The sequence below is a fragment of the Lithobates pipiens genome, unplaced genomic scaffold (assembly GCF_037356315.1).
Source record: "Lithobates pipiens isolate NorthernLeopardFrog02 unplaced genomic scaffold, aLitPip1_a1.2 Scaffold_16, whole genome shotgun sequence".
Classification (NCBI taxonomy): domain Eukaryota; kingdom Metazoa; phylum Chordata; class Amphibia; order Anura; family Ranidae; genus Lithobates; species Lithobates pipiens.
Genome location: NW_027507748.1, coordinates 223,284,277 through 223,299,929, shown reverse-complemented (window position 1 = coordinate 223,299,929; position 15,653 = coordinate 223,284,277). Strand labels below are relative to the sequence as shown.

Here is a 15,653-nt window from a genome sequence, read left to right as displayed (position 1 = left end):
TTAGAGTGCCTCTGCTTTTGTGCTTAGCACTATGGCTTCCAAGGTTACTACTAAGGCACCAAAGTTTCCATCCCCAGGCGCTGTGAACTCCAACCATGCCTGCACACTGTCATCCTCTCCCGAGATACCAGACATGGCAAGCCAGGGTGAGTCTTTGGAACCGATTGGTGGTGCAACTTCAGCCCCTGTGTACGTGAATGAAGATGCATTTTCTTCTGCCCTGCAGGGCTTAGAAGGAAGATTAACGGCTTTAATCGCATCCTCCATCCAAGGGGATAGGAAGCATGCTAGATACCTCTCTCCCACTCCAAACCCTTTACCAAGGGAACATGGGGACAGGATGAGGTGTTGTCCTTAGACAATCGAGAGGAAAAACAAGCCGATTTTTCCTCTATGGAGGAAACCGTTGATGAATCACCTTCACAATCTGAGGTACAAATCCTTACGGAAATGGTCCACTTTCATGCTACCCTTAAGAGAGTTAGCTGAAACTCCGGTTACCTCCTTGGGTTCTTTGAAATCTTTACATCCTTTTGCATGTGTTTCCGGTCCATGCATTGCTAGAAAAGCTTATTTATGCTGAATGGGATCATCTGGATAAGCATTTTCTCCCTCCAAAGAGATTCTCGGTTCTCTATCCCATGGACGAAAAAAATCACCAAAACATGGAAGGTAACTGCAGTTGACGCTGTGATTTCCAGTGTGAATAAAAGTCTAACTTGTCCAGTAGACAATGTACAAATGCTTAAGCATCCAACAGATAAGAAGTTGGAATTCCTGTTATCCTCTTTCCTTAGGGACCGTTACTCAGCCTGCATTTGCAGCATCAGGCATTTGTCAGTCCTTAAAGGACCAATTCACAGAGGCTCTTAAAGAGCTCACTGCACAACAGGCCTGTGAGTTGGCCAAGTTACCAAAAGCATTATGTTTTGCCATAGATGCTATGAAGGATTCTATTCACCAGGTGTCTCGTCTTGCGTTGTGCTAGTACACATGCATAGGACCCTTTGGTTAAAAGATTGGTCTGCCGAAGCACCTTGCATAGAGCTTCTGACTAGTTTCCCTTTTCATGGGAAGTGACTATTTGACGATTTGGATAAATACATCCAGACGGTTTCTAGTGAAAAGAGTACTTTTTTTTTTTTACCAGTCAAAAGAAAGTAAAAACGTCCTTCATTTAAATGGACTTTCTCCTGCACCAGGGGCAGCCGCCTCTAGGCAATGGCCTCCGCATCAGACTCTAGAGGAAAACCTCAGGGTCAGACCCAGGCACAAAAGAAGACCTGGGGCCACAAATCTGCAAAGCAGAATACTAAAGCCTCATTATGAAGAGACTTCCCCCCCCCCCCCCCTCCTCGCCAAAGTGGGGGAAAGACTTCTGAAATACTCAAAAGTCTGGTAAAGGGAAATTCAGGACTGATGGGTAATCTCCACGGTGTCTCTAGGGATATAAACTAGAATTTCAGTAGTTCCCACCGTCTTGTTTCCTGAGATCAAATGTTCCCAAAGACCCAGGGAAAAGGTAATCCCTGTTTCAAGCATTAGACCGATTATTGGCTCAGGGGGTAATCATACAGATCCCCATAGAAGAGCGAGGTTTGGGGTTTCATTCAAACCTGTTTACGTTATCAAAGCCAAATGGGTATGTCAAACTCATTCTAGATCTAAGGAATTTAAATCAGTTCCTGAAGATCCGCTCCTTTCGCATGGAGTCAGTCAAGTCAGTAGTTTCTACCCTACAAGGAAGAGAACTTATGGCATCCATCTACACCAGAGATGCATATCTGCATGTCCCTATATTTCCTGCTCACCTGATATTTCTGCTTTTCAAAGTAGAACAGCACTTTCAGTTTATAGCCTTGCCCTTTGAGCTAGCTACAGCACCCTGGGTGTTTACAAAAGTACTGGCCCCACCTCTAGCCAGGCTAAGGTCACAGAGCATAACAGTCTTGGCATACCTAGAAGATATATTGCTAATAGACCAGTCAGTGGCTTGGAGCAAAGTGTACATGTTACAACCAGTTACCTGGAAAGTCTGGGTTGGATCCTCAACCTAGAGAAGTCGTCCTTAAAACCACTAAGAAAGCTGGAGTATTTGAGCCTGATCATAGACCCAGCCCAGAAAAGGGTGTTTTTGCCTCCAGCAAAGATCAGCTCCATACAAGAGCTGGTACAGATGGTCAGGTCAAAAGGAGATCCCTCAATTCGCCTTTGCATTAGGTTGTTGGGAAAGATGGTAGCTTCATTCGAAGCAGTTCCCTATGCACAGTTCCATTCGAGACTGTTGCAAAACAGTATCCTGTCTGCTTGGAACAAAATGACCCAAGCTTTGGACTTGTCAATGCCGCTGTCCCCAAGAGTGTCCCAAAGCCTCGGTTGGTGGTTACTAACCCAGAACCTGCTGAAAGGAAAATCCTTCAGACCAATTATCTGGAAAGTAGTAATGACAGATGCCAGCCTCTCAGGCTGGGGAGCAGTATTAGAAAAGACGACTTTCCAAGGACAGTGGTCAAGATCTGAAAGAACCCTGCCCATCAACATCCTAGAGATTTGGGTAGTGTCTGGCTTTGAAAACCTGGACCTCCAGGTTAAAGAATTGTCCTGTCAGGATCCAATCCAACAATGCCATGGCTGTGGCCTATATCAATCACCAAGGGGGCACCAAGAGTCTCTCAGCTCAGAGAGAAGTGAACCATATTCTAACTTGGACAGAAAAGAATGTCCCATGCCTATCAGCAGTTTTCATCCCGGGAGTAGAGAATTGGCAGGTGGACTACATAATTCGCCAGCAGTTATTCCCAGTGGAATGGTCTCTTCACCCCAACGTCTTTTGGGTTGTTTGCCAAAAATGGGGGACTTCGGCCGTAGATCTTCTAGCATCCAGATTCAACATGCAGTTAGTCAACTTTGTGTCCATTGCAAGGGATCCATTTGCAAGCGGAGCAGATATGTTTGGTGACCCCGTAGGATCAGTTCTCACTGATCTATTTATTCCCCCCTATTCAGTTGCTGCCACAACTTTGCAAGATCAAGCTGGAAAGAAAGCCGGTAATTCTGGTAGCACCAGCATGGCCCAGAAGGTCATGGTACGCAGAAATCGTAAAGATGGCAGTGGAGGGTCCATGGCCCCTTCCACTAAGGCCAGACCTGCTTTCACAGGGACCGATATTCCATCCTACTTTACGAAGGCTAAATTTAATGGCCTGGCTATTGAAACCCACATTCTGAAGAAACGTGGGTTTTCCAGGTCCGTTATCTCAACTTTGAGTAATGCAAGGAAGCCAGCTTCCAGAACTATATATATTAGAATTTGGAAGGCTTATGTTTCCTGGTGTGAATCCAAGGGTTGGCACCCTTGGAGCTATATCATGGGCAGAATACAGCTTACCTGTAAAATCTTCTTGGAGTACATCATGGGACACAGAGGTCCCGTCCCTCTTTATGGGGTTTAAGTATTTTGCTTGGCTATAAAAACTGCAATACTACTGGAAGGAAGAGGGGGTATACCAGTGTCAACACAGGAAGGTGGCCCATAATCCATTAAGTAATTACTTAAGGTTCTGTGTCCCATGATGTACTCCAAGAAAAAGATTTTACAGGTAAGCTGTTATAAAAATCCTATTTTATTTTTTTTTACACGCTGACATTCCTGCTATGGTTTTCTACCTAGCGCCTTGCTATCTAACAGCATTATGAGGACTTCCACTATTTTAACTATTTAAAAAAAAATGCTTGTGTGTTTAATGCACTGGCCATTGTGTGGCTGGAGAAAGATACAGTCTGGAATTGTTCCCAGTAGAAGGGGACGTAAAATTAGATTATCTTTAATGCACTCTCAGTTGTAATTAAAATAGCATTTAATTCTGAGATAAAATTAGAACACTGGTCCATGAATAAATGTGAATATGTCACTGTCTCCTGAAAGTCTCAATTATTTAGCAGTATATTCATGGCATGCTTGTAATATAATCTCTCATGCTTCCCTTGTAACATTAGAAGGATTACATTATAACATACCCTCTCTGTCAGTATCCATTTCCCTTATTCTAGTCCACTCTGAACCTATTTAATTGCACATTTTTTTGAGCTTTAACATATAATATTCTTCTGATTGTATCTGTAGGTAAGATTTTCAATGCTATGATTAGATAAAAAAACAAAATACATGTTTTAGTTTTCAGGTGTTTTAGATGTGCTTTGACACAATTTAGGCGTATATAAATAAAAAGAATTGCATAGCCATTCATCCAGTGAAGCTGCATTGACATTTGTTCAGTGTGAATTGGGCAAAAATGGTGGTCAAGTCGACCAAAGATGGATCAAATCTCTGCCAGTTTAGCAGGGACCGGCTGAGATTCGATCATCTATGGGCAGGCAGGTTGTACTGAAGTTGATTGATTGACTTTAGTACAACCAGCCTGTCAGATTTTTTGCATGCAAATACAGCCGGTGGCAATAGCCTCCAGCAGTTATCATGTTTTTCTGGCAGGGAAGGTCCCCTGCTGGCAGAACATAATAGGGCTTTGGGGAAATCTGGAAATTTTCTTCCTAAAATCCATAGTTGCAAGAAAGAAAATCACATCTATGGCTTGCCCTACATTTATTTGCTAATGCCCTCTAGCATTCTCTAAAAGTGTTACATTGTATCTCTTGTCACAAAGTATGTATTTCCTCTTTTCCTCTGCTCCATCTAGTGGTCATAATGTGGTGTTTTACTAATGCAAATAATAAAAGAACATTAATTCAGAGAGAAATTAGCCCAAATAACCTTCTTTTCAATTCACACAGAATAAATGCACATGCAGATTTGCAGATTTACTGGATGAAAATTTTATATCTTGTAGCTGCATTTTTTTATATAAATAGACTGTGTAGAATAAACAATGTTATTCTTATATATTTTTAAAGCAATATTAACCACTTAAAGACCAAGCTTCTTTCTGAGATGTGTTGTTTTACAAGTTAAAAACAGTTTTTTGCTTGAAAATTACTTAGAACCCCCAAACATTATACTTTTTTTTTTTTTTCAAACACCCTAGAGAATAAAATGGTGGCCATTGCAATACTTTCTGTAATACCGTATTTGCACAGCGGTCTTACAAGCGCACTTTTTTTTGGGAAAATTTTTTTTTTGAATTAAAAAATAAGAACAGTAGTTAGCTTGTGAAAGATAATGTTACGCAGAGTAAATCGATACCCAACATGTAGCGCCTCAAAATTGCGCCGTCTCGTGGAATGGCAAAAAAATCTCCATAGGTGATGTTTAATAAATTCTACAGGTTTTGAGTTACAGAGGAGGTCTAGGGCTAGAATTATTGCTCTCACTCTACCGATCGCAATGATACCTGACGTGTGGTTTGAACGCCGTCTTCATATGCGGGCGCTACTCACATTTGCGTTTGTTTCTGCGCACAAGCTCAGCAGGACGGGCCCGTTTAAAATGTGTTTATTTTTTGTTTGTTTTTTTTTGTTTTTTTTTACCTTTTTTTTTTTACACTGTTCTTAAAAAAAAAAAAAAAGTGTCACTGTTATTCCTATTAAAATGAATGTAAACCCTTGTAATAGAAAAAGAGCATGACGGGACCTCTTAAATATGAGATCTAGGGCCAAAAAGACCTCAGATCTTATATTTACACTAAAATGCAATAAAAAAAATAAACAAAATGGTATGAAAACAGGTGGGTGCCATCTTCCCCCTCACTCATATCCATACCCAGCCAGCAGAAGGGCCCGATCGCCTTTCGACGTTGCCGAGGGCTCCGGTAAGTTGCAGAGGCCACAGGGGGGCCTTCTCTCCTGCCGCCGATAAAAGGGATTTTCGCAGTGAATCCACCGCAGAGAGCACTATTATTGGAAACCGGACTGCCGGCCAAAGAAGAAGATACCATGGTTATGGCAGCTAGCTGCTGCCATAACAAAGATATCCCTCTTCAAATTTAGGACGTATATCGGCGTGCGGCGGCCCAGAAGTGGTTAAAATCTGATCAGTATGTTGTAGTTCAACAAACTGTAGCAGTTAAGGGGATGAGACAAACAATTGAACACTGACAGGGGTGCTTAGAATGGTCAGTTTTGTTTATGTAAAACCTTTATCCCAAAAAAAACAAAAAAAAAAACAGTTTACTGTAATTGCTTATAAAGTGTTAGCGGGAGTTTAACTTCAATTTGTTAGAATATTTAAAGCTGCTAGTCTATATAACATTCCATAATGCACTCCAGATTCAGGGGGTGTGTTACTGGGCAGATCACCAGGTGAAAAACAAAGGGGGAAAAGCATAAAAGAAATGTATGCAGCCACCATGTCTAATGATTCATAAGCTGCAATATATTACGTTTTTGGTTTCAGGTTTATTACTGCTTTAAAGTTATGCAGCAAAAATAAGAAATGAGGATGAAATGTGTGTGCTATGCAAATATAAAATGGGCAGTTTGTCAAAATATATTCCATTTCTACTATTTGAGTTGAAAAAGGGCCGATTAGGTGACTTATGTCCATATGCTAATTGTTTTTGGTTATTTTGATAGCTTTTTATTCTTAGATAAAATGTTGCTTATTGGATTTCTTTACAGTGGTATTTCATCCTACTTGTGCTGTGAAATCTAAAACCTATTAGTAAAACTAATTTCGTTGTCATTTTTTGTAAATGACATGCCATTTAAGCTAACCTATGTCACTTTATGTTGTATATAATTACATTTTTAACTAATTACCTCCTGATATTCCTATGTTTGATAATGATAATGGCTGCAAAGTATAAGAACCTAAGTATTTGAGTGCACAGATCAGATGCATGGTACCCAGGCTTTTTCTTAAAGTGATATTAAAGCCATCTAGAAAAAAATAAATGTAGCTGTATGCCTTATGTCACCATTGCTTCCTGTCCCCAGTTTTGTGCAATCTTTACAACATTAACATCCTATGAAAGTTTCCTTTTGTTAAGTTTCCACCTCTTGGGTGTCAAGTGTCTCTCTGCCACCCCAATGTGAACGCTCCCTCCCCCTGGTGTCCTGTTTTATTTAAAAAAAATGTATGCATGGGCTGACTTTCTGAGCAGGCTTGGGTATACAACCTAACCTGCTGGTTGCAAATGGTGAATATGAAAATTTTCAAGAGAACAATTTATATTTAATTGACTAAAAGAAAAATAAGTTCAGATTACAAATGTTTTTTTAAGCACATTCCACAGGGGTTACTATTGAGGTCTTTGCTGTAAACCCCTTCAAAGATGTAGCAGCAGGGCTTATTCTACTGCACCACTCCTGAAACACACCAAATGTACATATGTGAACTGGACCTAAACCTGGCAACATTGTGTGTTTTAAGCCGTAGAAATTCACTACCTCTTTTAAACGTGTACAGGCGAATGAACACACATGATTTACTGATCATGTGTTTTCATACAGAAACACCTTGTAAACCTTCTGTAGTATTGGACAGTAATATAAAAGAAAATGAATGCAAAACATTATAACTCCCTTTTAAATTTCTAATAATCTAGAAAAAAAGCTTGCAGTATTTGGTTAACCAAAGTCGGCTTATTGTGGAAACAGGTCACATTGAAAACAGTTTTTTCTTTTCTTTTTAAACAAATACACACAAAACAGTTGTTTTAGATGGCCTTTGCACAAGGTAGCAGTAAAGAGTTAAATCTATATTTGCAGTGAGCCTGGGACTACTGTAAGAGTCCTAAACAGCAGTTTCGTAGAAATTCTCTTTAAAATCTTGTGTTTGGGACTATTCTATAACGTAAAATGCATAACAAAGTTTTTGACCTCAGTGTTAGCCAAATAATCTACTTTTAAATAAATTGGCTGTTTTATCACACGTTATTTAAGCTGGCCGTAGACCTTTCAGTCTCTGCTGAACTGGCCAAGATTCAAACCATGTATGGGCAGGGGGATTGTACCCAAGTTTAATGATCAATCAACCAGCCTATCAGATTTTGCATGCAATTATTGCAAGTGTCTATATCCCCTAGTAATAATCACTGTATTCTCCTCTGCGATAGGGGATTTCCCCGTCAACACAGTGGAACAAGTGATTTTCTTTTCTGCAACCCATGGTTGCAGGAAAGAAAATCACATCTACGACTGGCTTTACATGTCAAGGAACTTTTTTGTCTGCTTTCATAGGAAATAATCTAGTTTACATAATTTCACAGTACTCTAATCTAATTTGTTGAAGTTGTTGGAGTTTCATTTTCATTGGCAATGACCCCAAAACATGTAAAACTGTAATGTCATGTGAATATTATGATAAAGTAGTTTTTGGTAGCCTCTGTTTCAGGAAGTTTAGAGTAAAGCTAAAAGCACCCTACTTAAAGTAGCCATCAAAAAAAAGAAGGAAAAAAGGATACAGGCTACAAAATTATGGTGAATATTTGAATCAATGCTGTGGGTAATATATTGCTTTCCCCTTACAGTTTTTAATAAGCACCACATTCAAATTATCATCATATGTTTTCTGAAATTACATAGGCAGGAATTAGATGGTAATTTTAAACATTTACACAGCATGCCTCTATTACTTTTGCAACACATTCAAAGTTCTGCTACTAACATCGTGCTACTCACAAAAGGTGACAAAAACAGGGGCCTGCTGGGTTCATTGTTAGTCTGTGCTCAGATGTGCCCTATCATTTTCTAGGCAGCTACACACCAATGGAAACATTTCATAGCTTGGAATTATCAGTCTGATTTAGCATTAGATGCCTCAGCATGTTATAATTATTTCAGCTTTTCAAGCAGATCAAAAAATGTTGGCACTGATTGGTTTTCCTTAGGACTGAAAAATTGAGAGACATTATGCAGTGTAAATGAAAATGCACAAAAATACACCTTTAAAATTACCCAGTATCCTCCTCCATCATTTTCAGTCTATGTACATTAGCTGTGGTGGCTTTTGAGCACGCTCAATTAGGTTAAATCACTATTATACAAACATTATTTGCATGTAATAAAGTGTACTTATTACTTGGCCCTGTGCTTGCTGAAGGGATTACATGGAATGTAATATTATTTTGGGCTCAGCCCAAGCCTTAACCACTGTTTGGTGAGGGGGAAGTATTTTGCTTTCATGGTAGAACATGGAGTTTGTTTGATTTGCATTAGTAAAAAACAAAAAAAAAAAATCCAGGCAAAACGTCAGAAAACACAGCATATAGAAGCGATGAACTTCTTTTTGTTAAGTGCCGTAAAGATCATTTCAAATAACTGATTTGCCTAAAGGGTCTTGAATAACCATCTATTTTCTAGAATTAAATTCAATTTATTGTAACATTTTGTCTTATTACAGTAATCACATTACAATAAGAAAAGGTTTACGAACTTGCCCTTATCCAAAGGTTACAGTTCTATAGCTCAGTGATGCCTACTTATGTGTCCAGTTTTTTGGCATTGGTTGCTCTGTCTCTTGGGTGAATGCTATTTAGGCAGAACTGGTCAATCTGTACTTCCTGTACACCAGTCTTTAGTCGTGCCTAAATTAACTTTACAGCCTAAATAATGAATTTAAGTTCTCTTGACTTTAGACCGTATGTTCACTGGCATAGCCAAAACCTGTATCTGTGCAAAAATGCATTTTGTTGCAGCTTGGTATTTGACACATACCTTTTGTGTTCATTGTCATTATCAACATTGTTAGCTAGTTAATATTAACATAATTTTCCTTCTCTGTCTGTCTGCTTCTTACATTAGATCCTCCTGCTACTACTCCTCCTCCTACAAGTCCACAGACCCATTCATCCATTGACACTACAGGCTTAGCAACGACTTCCATAAAGTTCCATATACCAGCGTCAACCATGGCGACCATGCAGGATGGAAACTTTGGCACCATTATTGGCAGCGTAGTAGGAGGTTGTCTATTCTTGATCCTTTTCATTGTGTTATTTGGAGTTATCTACCATAGGAGGAAACAGACGTTCCGAGGTGATTATTTTACCAAAAGCTACATTCCTCCATCTGATATGCAGAAGGAGTCTCAGATTGATGTGCTCCAGCCTGAGGATCTCGACCCATTTCCTGACAACCTGAAAAAGGAGGTTGACATTAAAAGCAATGATCATATGTACAATGAGTATCTTCACGACGATGATAACTCTGACTGGAACCATATTGTTAGTTATAACAGATATCAAGAGCAATATGACAGGCCAGTCAATAACTATAGTGAAAAAAATGTGCCTATAGTTTCAAGGTACAATCAGAACTTCGATAATGAAGATGACTTGGTCTCACATGTGGATGGTTCTGTTATATCCAGAAGGGAGTGGTACGTGTAGAGACTGCAGCCGTTTGAACTGTGTATTCAGCTACATGATTGTCGAAGTAAAATTTCTGATCGTTTTTTCATAACCATTTACCATGTCTTGAAATGAATTTATACAATAAGGTTTCTAAAACCTCCACTCAACGCAGAGTATGTAAATAAGATTTAGCTTGGAATATTTGATTTGTTAAACGAACTGTTAACAAACTGCAATGAAGGATGTACATGATGTTCTGGCACTAGTTCAATAGATATATTATCACATGGGCTATAACAAACAGCAGATAATAACATTTCAGCTTTGACTAGTTTGAGAGCTAAAGTTTTATTGGATGTCCAAAGTTACAGCACACTAGTTCCATTTGCACCATGTCATTCATAGGCCTTATAGCTCATAAAATTACCTCAATGGTACAGCAAAATTTAATGTATTAATTCTATAAAATAAACTCATATTCATTAGATATTCTGCTATAGCTTAGGAATTGTTAAAAAAAAAATGCTGCTATCAATTCAGTGTACAGTACAATGTGTTTTAGATGAGCACTTAAGAAAATGATCCAAAACCTTTAAAAATGCTTTGTTATGTTCAAGGCCGCAGTTTATTTTTGTAAGGTATTTTTTAGCAGTTTTCTACTTTTTTTCTACAGCTCAGATAAAGTGCTGTTGTATTAAGCACTGAAGAAAAATATACATGTTTAAAGCTGTATAATAAGCCAATGCCCACCTTATGTAGATCAGAACTGTTATTTATTTTTTTCTGCATATATTTCCGTTGACATTTTTTAATAAGGAGTTTAAAAAAATATATTGTTTTCAGTTTGAATCTACAAAATACATTTGGTCTCATCACTAGAAATCTGTTGCATTTGTGATATTTTAAGGCAAACAATTTTCCGGTGTTTTGCACTAGACCATCCTATTCCATTTGCAGAGTGGTGATTGTTGGAAATGTTGATGTCCTACTGACAAGTTAAAGTGCACCTAGCATGTATGTTATAAGAGTCAGCGATTTCTTGTAAGCCAAATCAACACCTAGAGGAGTGCAGCTTCTCACTTGACTAGTCATAAGGGCCCAGTAAATATTAGCTATGACTTATTGCTGTCATGAGTTCCTAATGGGTTGAAACATTGTGCTTCTCGTGGATATTGTTACATCTGCATCCCTCAAAATAGCTGCCTTTGTGGTGTTAGATGACGGGTGTAGTTTAAATGATATCTTCCTGCTTTTTCCTATTTATGTACATATTGCCAAGGTAATACTATGGTATCAACCAAAAAATGAAGCATTTGTGAATTAAATCATTAACATTTAAAAGTGCAACTTGATTAAATGGTAACAGTAGACAAGGAACAATGGTTACAAATTTAGATTTCATTCTAGTGTAGTCAGGCAAATGGGTAATTTGTAATTGGTCACTATGGGATGCTGCACTTTGCAAATGTGTCTTATTAAATAAAGGCCTCTATAATAAAATCACATTTTTTTTCTGTGCGACCATTTTTGAAGCACATACTGATATTTTTCTTTTCTATGCTAGCAAAGCAAATGAAATTGTGGTATCCTAAATTAAGTACCATCTTAATAGATGACACCGTTGTAAAGAAGGGATCTCCTATCTACTGTATATTTATTTGCATCAACTCTAATAACTCAGGCACCAGTCAGAAGTCTAAGATGCTGTAAAATTTGATTGTCTAAAAAGGCTTATTTACTAAACCGGACAAGACATATTCTTGCTCACAGCATCTAGATAGTCAAATTTTTTATTTTTTATTTTTTAGATGACTTTCTTTCCTACATAATCAAACCTATAGTGCAGTATGTTTTGTGTGTAAAAAAAAATAGTTAATCCACAGCAACCAAATGACTGACTGTACTTGTAAAGTTTACTGTTTTACTAAAACAGTTTCTATGGGTTACTATACATTTTTATAGTAATTACGCTCTTTTTTTCCATATTAAATAACCTTGATCAGTTTTGTTACGAGATGAAGAATGGTATAGAAAGCAGCATTTATGGAATTGTAAAAATATTATTTTGTATCTCTCACATCAGACAACATACTCCACTGCACGCAATAGGTCTTGTAAATGATTCCCCCGGAGTTCTTCATTCTTCACTAGTACTCCAGTACCAGTGGGTTTTTTTTTTCGCTCTTTTTGTTGATTTGATTTTGAGACAATTCAAGTATTTTTGCTTTATTTGCCTATGGTATCTGTACATAGGTGTTATGTCTGTAGCTTTAATCTTGCATAATTTTATTAAAAAAATAAAAATTTGCTCAGGATATCCTCACAGATTTTTTTTTTTTTGGCTTCATGGGCAGTGCACATAGGAAGCTGTCTGTGGCCACACTGACAAAAAAGAATAAGACCACATAATCAGTACATGTATCTTTTGGTGCAATTTTTCACTTATGCAAGAGCGACCTTTGTGTCATCTTATAGGGCGTCTTATGCTAAAACTGATTAGGCTAAACTACATACTGATTTTTTTTTTTTTTTTTTGTAAATCTTGGTGTAGCGATCCACATCTACCTTCAGTTGTACTCTCCATATTGTCAAAAAAACATACTCCATATAAAGGTCATCACAGCCACTAAGAGAGCAAAAGAAGCTATATACTTGCTGGCACAACCTGACAGCTCCATAGGGTGCTCAATTTGTGGGGTACTCTACAACGATTTGAGATTGGCTTTTCTTCTTTAGAGTGCTTGATTTCACAGGTCCCGGAAAGCTGCAGGACCAATTAGCTCAGCGCGGGTCACACATGCGCAGTGAGCAGCTGGCTGTGAAGCCTCAAGCAGTCATACCCGGCTGCCCACGGTTAGTATGCTGGTACCGGGAACCAAACCTGGTGAAGAAGCCGGCCGGATGAGGACAGCTCTGCATCCTGGGGCAGATGAGTGTCCTATTAAAAGTCAGCAGTTACAGTTTTTATAGCTGCTGACTTAAATTTTTTTTAACAGATTACTGAACAACTGCTTTTCCTATATTTAAAATAAATGAATAGCAATATTGCAGTTTTGCATTCTTTTTAATTACGCATCCTACACAATTAAAATACGGTAGAACAAAAATCATGGTGCCAGCACCTTCCTCTTCAGTAAGATTGACTTTGTTATGAAAATAATAGAAGTCACAAACAAGTGCAACGTTTTAGAACCATGAAAGGTTCTTTTATCAAGAGTGAGCAGATTATTTTATGTTGGTTACTAATTGGTTGCTAGGAGCACACCACTGTTCTGTTATTAAGACCCATGTTGAGATGTCTCTTAACTTTCAGAACTGAGGCCACAGCCAGCCCAAAGATGGTACTAGTTTCAGGGTGTAGAACACTTCTATAGCATCATAAAGTAGGGTTGCTTCTATGAAGCAGGCAATTGTCAACCTACAGCACTGAAGCCTGAAAATGGCAAAGAGATATTTCATCATGTTAGCCAGGTTGGCTCAATATCTCCCCCTTTTTAAACATCATCTGGATTTTATTTTTTTTATTTTTAGTTATGTTGAGTGGGTATCTTTACCCACCAAAAACGAATGGTGGCGCGTATGGAAGTAAAAAAAAAACTCAAATAGTGGAACGGTTTAGAAATAGGGAGTCTGGAAACTTGAACTTTGTTTTGCTCCTTTTTCCAGTCTATGGCCAGACAGTTAAGCAGAAGCAGCAGAATGATCAGCCTATCTTTTTCACTCTGCTCATTGCCCATGAGTACTGCAGCACACCTGAATGGATTCCTCTGCTGCCCCTCCCTTTCCTAGTCCGAGCTGTGCTGCACGAGGGTCTCCAGGCTGGAGCCAGGTCAAATTCAGGTAGTTACGCTAGTTTTTAAAAGTAAACAATTATATTTTTAATGGACACAAACCAGCATGTGATGGTGTTGTATCTGCCCTGCGTTGCTTTAACTGACAATTGCACGGTCGTGGGACGCTGTACCCAAATTAAATTTGCGTGCTTTTTTTCCTACATATAGAGCTTTCTTTTGGTGATATTTGATCACCTCTACGGTTGTTATTTTTCGTGCTATAAACAAAAAAGAGCAACAATTAAAATGAGATAGATAGATAGATATATATATATATATATATATATATATATATATATATATCTATTATCTCAAAAGTTTTTTTTTTTTATTCTTTATCAGTTCAGGCCAATATATATTCTTCTACATATTTGTGGTAAAAAAAAATCACAATCATTTTCTAGTAATGGCAGTGATCTGCAATTTTTTAGCGGTATTGCGGCATACAGATCAGACACTTTTTTGACAAATTTTTTGGAGCCATTGACCTTTATACAGCGATCAGAGCTAAAAAAAAAAAATGCACTGATTACTGTGTAAATGTCACTGGTAGAGAAGGAGTTCATGCTAGGGGGCGATCAAGGGGTTAAATGTGTTCCTTAGTGTTTATAGCTCTATGGGGATAGGACTGACTGGGGTAGGAGACATATTGTTGTTCCTACTTAGTTAGGAACAAACGATATGTCTCCTCTCCCTTGACAGAACAGGGATTTGTGTGTTTACACACACACATCCCAATGCTGGCTCTTGTGCATGCCATCGCGGGTGACCGGCAATCACGCCTGCGGGTCACGAGCATAGGGTCCCTCGCAGAGCCTCCGGAGGCTCTTAAAGGGAATGACGTACCCATACGTTGTTTTGCGCAGCTGTGCCAATCTGCCGACGTATATCGGCGCAAGCCGGTCGGCAAGTGGTTAAACTGTAGCTGGGAATATGAGAGATGGGCAACAGTATTGTGATTCCACAAGAAAATTTGTTGATATATGTCATGTTATTTATCGCTTTAGCTGATGCATAGACTCCTAGGCAGTTATGTATGCCATGTGATCACCAAATTTTGACTTGCAGGGTTGGGACGCATATCTTAATTGCCATTTTCCATGCATGTGGCAAGGTTTGGCTGCTATTCTAACTGATGCTACTGCATTACCTTTTAGTGGCCCTGCCCAAATGGTTCTAAACCCTATAGTTATTTGTAGATCAATTTTCAGATAAAAGGGCATATCATTAGTTTTAAAGCTGAACTACAGGCAGGTATAAATAAACTCTTAAGTGTCAATGTGTGTGTTTGGGGGGGGGGTTAATGCAAGTAGAACAAGTACCTGAATTTGGCTAGGTTTCAGTTTCTTGCGGTTTCCTGTGCTCAGACTGGGAGAGGTAGAAACAGCAAACCACTGCTTTTCATTTCACTGTCCAGTCACAGGGTGGGGGTAAAGGACAACACCCGTGAGTGTTACTGAACTCCAACAAAGAAATAAGGTTCTTGGCTCTACCAGACAGGGTCTTGCTGTGTGCTAGACCTGTATAATATATCAGTACTGGATGTACAGTAATACAGATCCAGTTAAGCAGC

General features: G+C 38.7%; 1 protein-coding gene across 2 annotated transcripts in view; it reads left to right on the top strand.

Annotated features, from left to right (window-relative positions):
- The window catches only part of NECTIN3 (nectin cell adhesion molecule 3), a 182,555-nt gene that overhangs the window by 124,811 nt on the left and 42,091 nt on the right, over nt 1-15,653 (top strand). Inside the window, exon 6 of one of the 2 annotated variants that reach the window (XM_077481119.1) lies at nt 9,697-11,750. The exons of the other annotated variant lie outside the window; for it this stretch is intronic. Within the exon in view, the coding sequence (XP_077337245.1) occupies nt 9,697-10,283 (587 nt within the window). The 3' untranslated portion in view covers nt 10,284-11,750. Of the gene's footprint in view, nt 1-9,696; nt 11,751-15,653 lie in introns of those variants that run through there. 2 annotated transcript variants of the gene reach the window in all.